The sequence below is a fragment of the Gymnoscopelus microlampas genome (assembly GCF_963454915.1).
Source record: "Gymnoscopelus microlampas genome assembly, chromosome: 10".
Lineage (NCBI taxonomy): Eukaryota > Metazoa > Chordata > Actinopteri > Myctophiformes > Myctophidae > Gymnoscopelus > Gymnoscopelus microlampas.
This window is the reverse complement of record NC_139947.1, coordinates 51,292,540-51,305,995: the sequence shown is the minus strand read 5'-3', so window position 1 is coordinate 51,305,995 and position 13,456 is coordinate 51,292,540. Positions and strand designations below refer to the sequence as shown.

At 41.0% G+C, this 13,456-nt stretch overlaps 1 protein-coding gene across 1 annotated transcript in view; it reads right to left on the bottom strand.

Annotated features, from left to right (window-relative positions):
* Positions 1 to 271: 271 nt before the first annotated feature.
* Positions 272 to 13,456, bottom strand: part of LOC311054433 (NACHT, LRR and PYD domains-containing protein 3) — a 31,733-nt gene continuing 18,548 nt past the window's right edge. The window contains exons 10-14 of the mRNA XM_084070402.1: positions 12,260 to 12,433; positions 9,135 to 9,308; positions 8,050 to 8,223; positions 3,247 to 3,414; positions 272 to 2,240 (exon numbers count right to left, since the gene is read on the bottom strand). Coding sequence (XP_083926528.1) covers positions 2,171 to 2,240; positions 3,247 to 3,414; positions 8,050 to 8,223; positions 9,135 to 9,308; positions 12,260 to 12,433 — 760 coding nt within the window. The 3' untranslated portion in view covers positions 272 to 2,170. The remainder of the gene's footprint in view (positions 2,241 to 3,246; positions 3,415 to 8,049; positions 8,224 to 9,134; positions 9,309 to 12,259; positions 12,434 to 13,456) is intronic.

Here is a 13,456-nt window from a genome sequence, read left to right as displayed (position 1 = left end):
GGTGCGTAATTTCCGAACGCACCCAAAGTATGTCTGGTGCTCCACATGTGTGCTAGGCTGCTAGAACACTGCCTCTCAACCTTTTCTGTACCGCTGTGCTAGAGGAATATCCAAACATATTATAATAAAACCACCAGAACCGGTACACACACACACACACTGTATATAAAAATATAAAACCTCCACCATACTAGTAAAAGGACAAAATAAAACAAAGAATAAACTAAACACAGGACATGAACCATCCTGTCCTGATACACAAGCATTGACCTTAAACAAGATCCCAGTAAAAGCTTTGGCAAACAATTATCCAAAGAAAGGGTTAAACGTTAAAGTATATCGTTGCTTTAAGGCGGGAAACCTTGTCATTTTTCAGGAAACCGTGTTATTTTTCAGGAAACCTTATTTTTCAGGAGATGGAAACGCATCTTAACCACTGGCACTTTCACTCCAAATCTTTACAAAATTGCTAAAATAGCCAAACTACAAGCTCACAACGCGTTGCTTGTGAGCTTGTAGACGTGCTATTTTCGTGCGATACTCTTGTACGACGAAGTAGTGCCTTAATTTATAAACAAAATAAACATTTGAAACATGGAGATACAAGGCTTCTGTCTGACAGTAAAGACTATGTAAAGACCATGTTTAGATTTTCTGAAAGGTTTCACCTCTAAGGGGAATGTTAGCCATGTTCCCCACCATGGGATCTTTTAAAGTTTTGAGAAGTTTTGGCATTTCTTTGTAAATGTTTTAGCCTATAACATGGCCAAAACGGGGACTCCAGGGTTAATGTGATTAAAGTGCATGGCTAAAAGGCCTGCCGGGTCTAAAGACACTGATGCTGCTCACTAATTCTCGCCCTTAGAGCTCTCCTAGTGTTATCCACATAAGCAAGCCCACAAGGGCAACAAACCCATTCAAACCAGGAACCCATCTCTGTCATTTTTTTGATTTATTTGGGATATTCAAAAATATGAGATCTTGTAGATCTATTTTTTGTGGATTTTTTTTTCAAATCTTTGAATTTATATATATTTTTTAGTGAACAGTTTTTTTTTTAAACTTATGTTGCTATACTATCAGTGGTTCTCAAACTTTTTAATGTCTAGGACCCCCATAATTATATGTATTTGGCCGTAGACACCTATCTCAAAATATTTTGTTCCAGGGACCCCCAGAAGTATAAGAAAATTCACTTTAAAAATATATATATATTCAAAGATTTGCTCAAACTCTCACGATTTTTCAAAAATAGCAGATCTACATCCGATACATATCTGTATATCTGCTATTTTTGAATAGCCAAATACATCTTAAAATGACACACAGGTGCGTTCCCAGTCTTAAAGGGTTAATATAATGGCATAGATACAACCAATGATACCCCACACTGTGATTTTATTGTGCCCATCTGCGGGCGAGAAAGGAATGTGCCGTTTACCAGTGAAACCGTGTTAAATGAAATGTTGGGAGGTATTAGGTGGCATAATATCTGACCTGAACAATATGTTAGAGGTTTAGGTTGTCTCATAGAAACTACCCTGGGGACACCGTCAACAACAACGTGAAAAAAAGTGGGTCAGACTAATAAATGGTGAATGCCAGTGCTTGACTCAATCTTTGAGCCCCCTAGTGGCAAGTAACCGGTAATGTCTCATTGTTGACCAGTGCAGCTGTACTTCTCTAGTAGAGCCTTTATTTCCACCTGCACTTCAGAGTTATTTTACTATGCCAGACCGTCACCTTTTTTGCCCTAATGTCTAATCATCTTGAATTATTACATTAAATTGTAATTACAAACATACATTTTAAACAAAACTATCAATATTTTAAGCAATTTTTCATTGCAGCTTGGAAAGTGCTCTGGCAAGAACTCTGGGTTCTTTGTTGGCCACTGGAGAAATGTCTAGCTCAATCAAAACAATACCGTGTATTGTAGGATATATTCTTTTACGATTTTTCAAAGGGAAAAGTGCATTTCTGACCCAAAAGCGAATCATCTCTTTGACTTAGGGGGCAAGTTTCAAATGAACATCTGGTATCCTGCCACTAAACAAAAAACACACACGCGCACGCAGACAGGAGCGAAATTATTACGGCGTGCTGCGGGGCGGGGCAGGGTAACGACCAATAGCAACCGTTTTCTCCAGGCAGATTCAGAACCACTTCTTCAGTATCGGATTTTTTCACACTCGTCCAGCAACTCAAAAGCATCTTCGCTGAAGTCATTGTACCTCAGGCTGCAGAGAATGGAGACATGAAGGAGAGATGTTAGACACAGGCTGCAGAGAATGAGATATGAAGGAAATAAAATGAATACTAGAAAATGTGCTCCTCGGAGCACAGGTCTCCGCCAGTACTGTTCCTGATTAATCCTGTCTTACCTATTTATATTACATATTGTCACATGTCACTTGACCAAGGTTAGCTTGATCCCGTTAGCTTGACCAATGTTACCTCACTTCCAAAAACATAAATGTTTTTTTGAAGTGGCACACCTATTTATAGGATTCTATTTCGTCATGCGTCTCGCTAGCCAATCAAAAGCATTGGTGACAACATATTGTCACGTCACGTGTCACGTGAAGCTTGACCAATGTTAGCTTGGCTAGGGGGGGGGACACACAGCGTGACGGGAACGAAAACATACTCTCCACCTCTGGCGGAGACAATGAAATATTTAAATACTGAATCGAGCAACTTAAAAATTGTGTGGGGGGCTCACAAAAGCCTGAGTAGACGATAAAATGACCCACTTTTTTTTTTTTATAGTGAAATATCCCTTAGTAAGTACAGTACCTGCAGTGAATGTACACTATACTTAGTAACCTTCCTCCACCTCTCATGCCTCTATAGCAGGGGTCTTCAACAGGGGGTCCGGGACCCCTAGGGGGTCCTCAGAGTTACTACAGGGGGGCCGCCAAATCTTTGTGTGATAGGATATTTTTTACATTAACCACTAGCATCTAATTTCTGAGAAAAACTTTTACCAAAAATTGCCGATCTACAAGCTCACGAGCTTGTAGATCGGCTATTTTTGACAAAGAGGTATAGGTGTAGAGGGAAAAAAAGAGCAGACCAAGTTTAAAAAAAAAAAACTTTAATCTGCAGCACAATTTTATACAATATAGAGGAGGGGGTCCCTGCTTCATCTCTCTCTCAGCTAGGGGGTCCTTGGGCTGAACACGTTTGGAAGACCCCTGCTCCATAGCTTCACCACTAACAAGGTGTTTTTTTTTAACTCACTTGAGCTCCAGCATGTTGTCGCTGTCCTGCATCACCTGGACCAGCGCCGGCACCGAAGCGTCGGTCAGGACGTTGTTCCTCATGTCGATGCTCTTCAGGCGGCTGCTGGCCCTCACGGCGGCACACAGGTCCTCCACACAGCCGTCCGTCAGCTCGATCATCTCCACCCTACAACAGCACAGAGAGAGAGGAGACACCCGTTGGGTTCTAGTGGTTTAGTCAAAGTTGATTTACTTTTGCTGGACCAAAAAATGTTCGTCGAGTCGACGAACATTTTTTTTGTCCACTGAAAGTAAATCAACTTTGACCATTGGTTCTCAAAGTGGGGTCCGGGGACCCCCAGGGGTACTTGAGGGGGTTCCAGGGGGTCCTCAGCTAAATGATGGACAGGAACCAAATGGACCCTTATGGGTCTGTAACTCTGAGAGTGTACAAATGGAACCAAATGGACCCTAACGGGTCCATTTGGTTCCATTTGTACACTCTCAGAGTTAAATTAACATTGACTTTACGATATGAATTGGGGTCCCAGAGATAGAAATGCCATTAAATGGGGGTCCGTAGCCCTAATGCAGGTCAAACTGGGGGTCCTTGAAATTAAAATGGTTGAGAATCACTGCTAGAGACGTAAAAATCTTCTCTTATGGGCGTCCCTGGCTTATCTTTTCAAATGGGGGTCCGCGGGCTAATAAGTGTCCATTTGGGGGTCCTTGACACAAAAAAGTTTGAGAACCACTGACTTAGACGACGTCGACTACCTTTTTTCACTGACGAAAACTAAATGAAAACTAAATAAAAACTAAGCTATGATGACTAAAACTAAGGCTTAATATATTGACAATTTCATCAACAAATAAAAACTAGACTAAAATGTTAGTGAGGGAACTAGTGGTGAAGAGATCTAAAGTAGGGAGTAAGGGAGTAGAACTAAAAGACATGTTATGTTTGGTTGTGCTCTGAAAATAGCCGACTTTTTTAACTTTTACTCAAGTAACATTTTGAAGACAGGCCTTTTACTTGTAACAGAGTATTTCTAACATTGCAGTATTGATTAAGTAAGAAATGTGAGTACTTTTTCCACCACTATTTATTATACTTGTATCCATGTTGAGAGGCAAATGACAGGCTCATGTATAGTGAAGCAGGGTGCGCTATGGTGCTGATCGTCTCACAGTGCAATCAGCAGGCCGGGTAGGATGAATGCATAGATCTCTTTGCATTCTTGTTTTAACCCATTGAGACCTGAAGACGATTCTACATGTCTCCTAAATCTCAACAGTTTTCTGAAAAACGTATGTTTCTATATCAGTGGTGCTCAAACTTTTTCATGTCAAGGACCCCCACAATGATATGTATTTGACCGCGGACCCCCATCAAAATATTATGTTCCAGGGATCCCCCAGAAGCAAAGATTTGAGTTAAAAATGTTCGCTTTAAAAATATATATATATTCAAAGATTTGCACACATTTTCACTATTTTTCAAAAATAGCAGATCTACAAGCTCATAGCGCGGCACTCGGTGCCGCGCTATGAGCTTGTATATCTGCTATTTTTGAATAGCCCAAAGTGTAAAATAATGCTTTTTAGCTCAAATCTAAAAATGACACAGTTCCAGGTCTTAATGGGTTGTATGTTTTCACTGTCAACTTTCCTATTTAGAGTTTTGGACCAGTGTTGATTTCGTCGACTAAAACTATGACAATTTTGTCCAAAAAAAAAAACAGACTAAAATGTTAGTGAGGGACTAGTGGAGAACAGATCCAGTAGAACTAAAAGACAAGTCATTTTATGTGTGGTTGCGCTCGGGTGTTGTGCTCTGAAAATAGCAGATCTACAAGCTTACGTGACGCGTTGTTCCGCATGCAACCAAGTGTAAAATCAGCCATTACAACGCCATCAAGGCACCGCCAAAATACATTTTAGTCGACTGTAGATTTAGTCGACTATAATCTTGTGATATTTAGTCGACTAAAACTAGACAAAAACTAAAACATTTCAGATGACTAAAATATAAAACTAAATGGAATTTTATTCAAAAGACTAAAACTAAAATCAAAATTTGCTGTAAAAATGAACACTGCTTTGGATTGAAAATGCTCTCTTCCATTTAGAAACACAACAACAAATGTGTTTCACTCGCCTTAAACAATACACCGTTTGAACCGTTTCTCTCCGAAGAGACCTTGAACAATGAAAGAGCTCCTTTTCTATGAAAGAGCTCCTGTTTTATCTCGGTCTTTTTAATGAACTAAATGTCCTCACATTCAAGGTCGGGATGTGACCCGCACCAAAATGATTACAGAAGCATTTCTATCTGCAGCATCTGGATTTGATCACACAGTCACAGCCAGTTTGATCAGTACACAGTTAGATACCACACATCATCTTTTATAGCAATACTATTTAATACAGCAGGGGTCTTCAACAGGGGGTCCGGGACCCCTAGGGGGTCCTCAGAGCTACTACAGGGGGTCCGCCAAATCTTTGTGTGATGGGATTTTTTATTTTACCTTAACCACTTGAACTCTAGTATCCCTTTTTTGAGGAGAACTTTGGCCAAAAATAGCAGATCTACAAGCTCACAACGCCTCGCGCTGCGAGGCGTTGTGAGCTTGTAGATCAGCTATTTTTGGCAAAGAGGCTGTAGGTGTAGAGGGAAAAAAGAGCAGACCACGTAAACGAAAAATGTTGAATCTGAAACACAATTTTATACGATATAGAGGGGGTCCCTGCTTCATCTTTCTCTCAGCTAGGGGGTCCTTGGCCTGAAAACGTTGAAGACCTCTGCTATACAGTATAAGGTCTGTCTGACTCTGTCACATATTCCAGTTCTTAGCCATTAAATATGTTCTGGTGGACCATCTTACAATTTACTATTAAGGCATTTATCAGACTCTTAATCCAGAGAGATTTACAGTAAGCAAGGAAAACACAAGGTAATACATCAAATGCATAGGAATAGTAATCTAGAATCATAGGTAGACCAAGAACCTATCATCAGTCTAAACAGTAGAATATATATAGCCGATCTACAAGCCTACAAGCTTGTAGATCTGCTATTTTCAAAGGATTGTTACAAATGTTATACTTTTAAAAACTTGTGAAATGGGACCTTCTGCATAATGACTACTTTTAATTTTGCTACTTTAGTACATTTTGATACCAATACTTTTGTACTTTAACTCAAGTAAATTTTGAATTCCGGACTTTTACTTGTAACAGAGTATTTCTACATTTGTTTTTCTACAAAAAAAATGGAGCACTTTTTCCACCACTGACTATTAGCATAATGAAGACATTTTTCACTTTCCCCAAATTTAAGCTGTTTAATAGAGAGTTTGGAAAAGGCAATTCTCTTGAATGCTATATGTATGCAGCGTAAATAATACGGCATGGATAGGGGGCATTTGCATTTCTTTCACCATAGTAAATTGCATTCATGGTCTGGAGAGAGAGGGCACTGTTTACAGATGGGTAAAAGGCAGAGGCTCAAGCCTCCTCTTATGTCTATGTGTGCACACTGCACACGCCTGGACTAGTATTACACCACACTGTGTGTTCACAGCTGGGTAAATAGTGCTGGGACAGGTCAATGATGACACCATCATTATTATGAACATTCATGACATTAGTTGAAGTGAAATCATGCCAGGTTTGATGTCGTTTCATTTTGACAACACATTTTGATTTAGTTTTAGTCATAGTCTTTTGGATAAAATCTGAAAAATTTTACTTTTAGTTGACTAAATATAAGATCAAATTAGATTTTGGCAGGCCTTGATGGCGTTGTAACGCCTGATTCATCTTAGCTGTGTGCCAAAAATATGTTTTCGGAACGCAGCCAAGCATAAAATGATGTCTTGGATGTCTTGTCCTCTAGTCCCTCCCTAACATGTTTGTCTAGTTTTTTATATTATTATTATTACTATTATTATTATTATTATTATTATTATTATTATTATTATTATCATTGTTATTATTATCATTATCATTATCATTATCATTATTATTATTATTATTGTTATTATTATTATTATTATTATTATTATTATTATATTATATTTAGTCATAAATACGGTCAGGAACATCACCATTAGCTCTGGAGACTGGCTGGTTTAATGCCACTCCAGAGGAAGAGAAATACTGTTTGTTTTGTGAACTTGGTCAAATTGAAAATGAGGTTCACTTTTAGTTTTATTGCTCTAAATACGATGATAGAAGAGAGGTATTTGTTAGTAATATGTCTTCTATTTGTGACGATTTCCTTGAGTTAGATGATTATGAAAAACGTAGATATGTTTTGTTGTGGCGGAGCTTTTGTTGTGGCAGATCTTATTTGTCAAGCGTGGAGAGAAGACAGAACACTCTGTATAATTCTGAGATGTAAGTGAATGTATTATGTGAATATACTGTAAAGGCGCTGTAAGCGTAAAATGGTGTCTTATAAACCCATGAGGGTTGGGCACTTTGTGTGCAGGACACGGAAATACAATTATTTATCTTATCTTATCTATCATAGTTTTAGTCATCATAGCTTAGTTTTTATTTTGTTTTTAGTAAAAAAAAATGTAGTCGACGAACATGAGTGTGTCTATGGATTGGACGGAATAAACAGCTGACGTTTGGTGAAATCGAAAAACGGGCTTTGCAGTTCCGTGGGCATGGTAATGGTCAACGGCTGTGTGCAAATTCAGATCAATTGCTCCAGCCACTGAGGAGAACCGGGCAGAACAGTTTTGGCCTCACCACCACCACCACAGAGGTTTGTAGAATTATAGGAGGATGATGCTTAGTGACTCACTCTAGGTTCTCCAGCAGACAGAGAGGGTTCGCTACAGCCTCCCACAGGTGTCTGGCTCCTTGGTCTCCCACGCTGTTCAGGGACACACACAGGGACGTCAGCCGAGACGTCCCGCTCCTCAGCAACGAGCCCAGCTTCTGGAACACCGACTCGGTCATCTCACACCGGGTCAGGCTGGAAGAAACGGTACATTTAACATTAATGGACATTTTACTCACTGAACGTGAGTAATGGCCCAATAGGGCAGTGGCGGACATTGTTTAGGTGCCACAGATAGAAAATCCATAAATTCTTCCCATAGAGATTTCCAAAAATATTATTTAACCCATTAAGACCTGAGGCAATTCTTAAACAAAATCTAAATCCTAACAGTTTTTCGGAAAAATATATAAAAAAAATATTTTCACGATTTTTCAAAAATAGCAGATCTACAAGCTCATAGAGCTATGAGTTTGTAGATTTGCTATTTTTGAATAGCCAAAGACATCTAAAGTGATACAGAAGCGTTCCAGGTATCAATGGGTTAAGACCTAAAACCAGGCTCCTGGTGAATCATTTGATTCTGTGTAAAAAAGAAAATTTGAAAACCGCAAAAAATATTATTTATTATTTTCTGTAATATCATTTAACTAAACTGATATTCAAATATCTTTTTGTCACAGAATATAATTTAGTTCTTAGTTCCTGCCTTGAAATAAAATGTTTAACTCAAATCTTTGCTTCTGGGGGGTCCCTGGAACAACATATGTTGAGATGGGGGTCCGCGGCCAAATACATTTGGGTGGTCCTTGACACCACTTATTATAGCAACATATGTTTTTTCAAAAATCTAGACATTTCTAGAATCCCCAGAAGCACAGATTACAGATACAAATGTTTGCTTAAAAAATATATATATATTCAAAGATTTGCACAAATGTTCATGATTTTTTTTTTAAATAGCAGATCTACAAGCTCGTAGCGCGGCGCTGCGCTATGAGCTTGTAGATCTGCTATTTTTTAATAGCCAAAGTATAAGATAATGGTTCAAATCTAAAATGACAGATGCTTTTCCCGGTCTTTAATGGGTTAATTGTGGACAGTACCTGATCTTCTCCAGTGGGCATCCGGGTTTACTGAGGGCTTCGCAGAGCTCCAGCGCCCCCTCCTGGCCCAACTCGTTCACTGACAGGTCCAGCTCCAACAGAGGGCAGTGCTCTGAGCTCAGAGCCTGAGCCAGGTCAGCACAGCACTCTGCTGTCACACTGCTGCCAAACAAACTGACCACAGAACAACCATTAACACATCCACCGCCAAGGGCTAATCTCATAATGTACTCACCAGTGCCAAGGTTTTATTGTTGTTTTTTGTTTTTTTCAAGTCGCCATAGGCCCCGTTAAAATCCTTTAGAATGCGCGATGGACTGTTTGTAAACAACGTGCACATGTCCCTGCGTCTTTTAGTCCAGACCACGTGTCAAACGGAGCCGCCATGTTTGAGTTCTGACCGTTTATGTTAACATGGGAAATGCGAGGAGAAAAAACTACACAGGATAAACAAGGCTTTTAGTGTGCGCCTTAGAATGGAGGCCGACGGGAAACAAAAAAACTTCCGGTGGTGTTACACTGAAAATGGTCCCCCTAGAAAATTGAAAAAAAATAAAATAAATCGAAAAAAAGGAAAAAGCACCCGGACTGTAGCACTACGGTCTCGGCGCTTAACAGTTGGATTTAACGGACCGTAGGACTACGTTCTTGGCGGTGGATGTGTTAATGGTGCAACAGTTCATTTAATTAAGCAATATTACACGAGAGGGTGTGCTTTACCGTCATTTTTGGCACGCCAGTGATGCGGTCAGGAACGAGAGGCGAAGCCGAGTTCCGCAAGCATCACTGAAGTGTTACCAACCAGCACAGTTACCAACAAAACACATCCAAATGTATTCATATTGTGGGGCAATTCATAATAAAAATGTTTCGCTATTATCCGTTTCCCTGTAAAGAGAAGAGTTTATTTGACTGAGACATTAAATAGTCCCTGTAGCAGCGCTCTGAGGCATCGTCTCATCAACACAGCTGATTCCAGTAGGCTATATGCTCTGTCGTACGACCGTGTCACGTGGCCAAAATAGCTGATCTACAAGCTGACAACGCGTCGCGATGGCGACGCGTTGTGAACTTGCAGATCGGCTATTTTTGCATACATAGTCCATTTTGCATAGCTGTTTGTTCACCAGTGGCGGCGGTGGGTCAGGCTACTGTCTGTTTGTTTTCCTACCGTGGGACAGCGTGACGTCACAGCACAGCTGTGCCATATATGGTCTAATCGGGTGAGGACTGCAGTGCGAGTGATTTATTAATGTGATTAGGCCCGTGCTATCATGCTGGTTTGAAGCACGCCTAGATAGCTATTTCAATCAGATTGCTTGGTCGGAACTACCTGTTGTATAATGGATTATAAAAAATACAAATACATCCAAAATGTAATCAAATAATCGATTCATATCCGAGCACTATTTTGTGCATTTCATTACAGGCGAAAACTGTTTTTATTCTTTAAAAAGACAAAAACAAAAGAGTCACAAATAGTGAAAATAGCCGATCTACAAGCTCACATCGCATCACATAGCAGATTGTATATGTGCTATTTTCAGTACAGTAACGCTTAAGTGGCTGCTTATTTTGGGCAAGTCATTATAGTTGCATTTTCTTTTTGTGCGCAGATATACAAGCTCAAGTTGTGAGCTTATAGACCAATTTTTTGTTTACCAACATTGAGACTGGACGCACAGTTGACTGTTTCATGTAATCAATTCCCAACAGATCCCCAAACCTGCTGTTCTTGTGGTGCGCTGGTTTACGTTCATTCAACCTCCTCTTGTGTGTAGGCTAGAGATGTGCGCCCTAGCGAGACATAAATACTTCATCGCGCAACAGTATTGCGTGCCGAGAACAGCTGACATACAAGCTCACAACCGAGTCGCGGATGCAACCGCTGTGAGCTTGGAGGTCTGCTATTCTCGGCCGTTCTCTGCGCACGACACCTTCGCGGGACGGAGCATAAATTAGGCTCAGCTGCGCGAGCAAGAGCAGGTTCTGGTGCCGTGATCAAGGAGCACTCCCTCCGTTCTTATGACATACACTGGAGGAGGGGTTTGGGGGACAACTGCTTTGAATTGCTATTATTGTTCACACACACAACAGAAACCAAGGATTATATATTTCAAGAGCGAGAGATCACAGTAAAAATCCTAAGCATTCTTCCTCCACACTGGGAGAAAAACAGCATCTGAAAGTTTGATGGGATGCATTTTTACACGTGAGACTGTGACCACTTTAACATTGCATCTTATGAGAGGTGGGGTTCTTTTGCTGCCGACCTGCGCCCGCATACTGGTTCTTATAAGTGTGACGTTGTCCGTTAAGGCGTCTATAGACAGGGGTGCACATAACTTTTTAGGTCTGGTGCTCAGAAGAGCACCTGGAGATGTGACTTGGTGCGCATGGTCCCGTCCCGTTTTGTCAACGGGGGGGGATTCAGCACGGTGCCCACCGGACAGTTTTATCGACGGGGGGGGTGTTGCGCAAGTTTTTTTTTCTCACGCTGTTAGGTAAAGCCCCCAAGGTTGGTGCCCTGTGCTGCTGCGCTGATTTTATCCGCCAGATTGGGACGTTCACGGCATATTTTGCACCATTACGGTGCGTTCAGTGTCTCTAGTGTTCGAGTGCCTCTAACAGCCGCTGCTGGCTGCGTGCACGCAGCGAGGCAATGCGAGGCGATGCGAGGCGACGCGAGGCAACACTCATACAATCACGTGCAGCATGCGTCCTCTACCCCTGCGCCTAATGGCTGTACATGGGGCCGACGGGTGCTTTAGCGTGAGTGTGTGAGTGTAGCTTCAGGAAGTAAATTCCTAGCCTCGATCTCCAGGCTTTTATTTTTTAGTTTTGCTAAAAAATAAAAGCTTGGAAATTCCTGTCCCAGCTGTTGGTGCGCAAAAGCGCCTCGCGTCGTCTGATGTGGTGCGCATTTTTTATTTTGGGTGCGCATGCGCACCTGCGCACCAGTTATGTGCACCCCTGTCTATAGATTGGTTATTTAAGTTATATTACGGATTATTATGGATTGGAATTGATTTAGCACTTTTTGGACAAAACCAGGACTCTCTCAAATCTGGATCGGCACTGGATTAAAAACAAACAAATCTGGCATCTGGCGGAGCTCTACTCACTTGAGACTCTGCAGCTTACAGAGTGGACTCTGGAGCGCTTTGGCCAGGTGCTTCACTCCAGCGTCACCTATGGCGTTTCCCGTCAGGTCCAGTGTCCTCACCTCACACCCACCGGAGGACAGCGCTGCCGACAAGGCCTCCATGGACGCTTCGGTCAGCTGACAGGTGTGTAGCCTGGAACATGAACACAAGAGATGTAAGGGTTTTCTTTTTTTTATTGAGTGAATACCAGTGTCGATTTCGTCGACTAAAACTATGACGAAAGATGTTCCGTCGACTGCCTTTTTGTCACTGACGAAAACTAAATAAAAACTAGAAAATATTGTTCCTTTAAGGAAACAATGTGGGCTCGCTTTAAAGCGAAAAAAAAAATCAGTTTGACTCTGCATCTTTGTCTTTGCGTTGTGTGTGTGTGTGGGTGCAGACCTGCCTCCGGTTGATCAGATTGGGAGTGCCTGGTGGAGTGGCAGTCAAAATATACTTTGAGTACCAAGGTAAAAGTACTCAATGTTCAGAAAATAGCAGATCTACAAGCTCATAACGCCTCACATTGTAGATCGGCTGTGTGTGGTTACTGTAGGTTTTGTATTAATAATAAATTCTGCAAAGTAACAAGTAACTAAAGCTGTCAAGTGCTGTCATTGTAGTGGAGCAGAAGTAACAAAAATGGAAAGGAAAGTAAAAGGACCTCAAGATTAAACTGTGCATGGTAAGCACTTGCATAGTACTTGAGTAAATATACTTAGTTACTTTGCAGCACCACTGCCTGACAGCCAATGACTGACAGATTAGGTAGCTAATCTGCTGATTGCTAGAGTGTGTAGGTGCATGGGTTTATATTAATGGTCTTAACTAAAAATGTATACATCACACAGCTTAGATCTTTGGATTAAATCGGAGAGCAGACCCGTGCACACTTGGTGATGTAAAATACATATCTGTAGTGTAACAAATGTGGCCACAGTGACTTTACGAAAACACAGGGAATTTCTCCTCCGTCCTTCTCGCTCCCCACTAGAAAAACCCATTGGAAATGCATTGGGTGCTTAAAGTTAAATATTTCAAAAACTACATATCATTTCAAAAAGAAAAGTACAAGCACACATGTCCACAGTAAGCTGGATTTTTTAAAGTTTGAATGGAGTTTCTAAGTGAAAGTATGTGGGAGTAGTTAGGTGTCATACTTTTGGGGGAGAA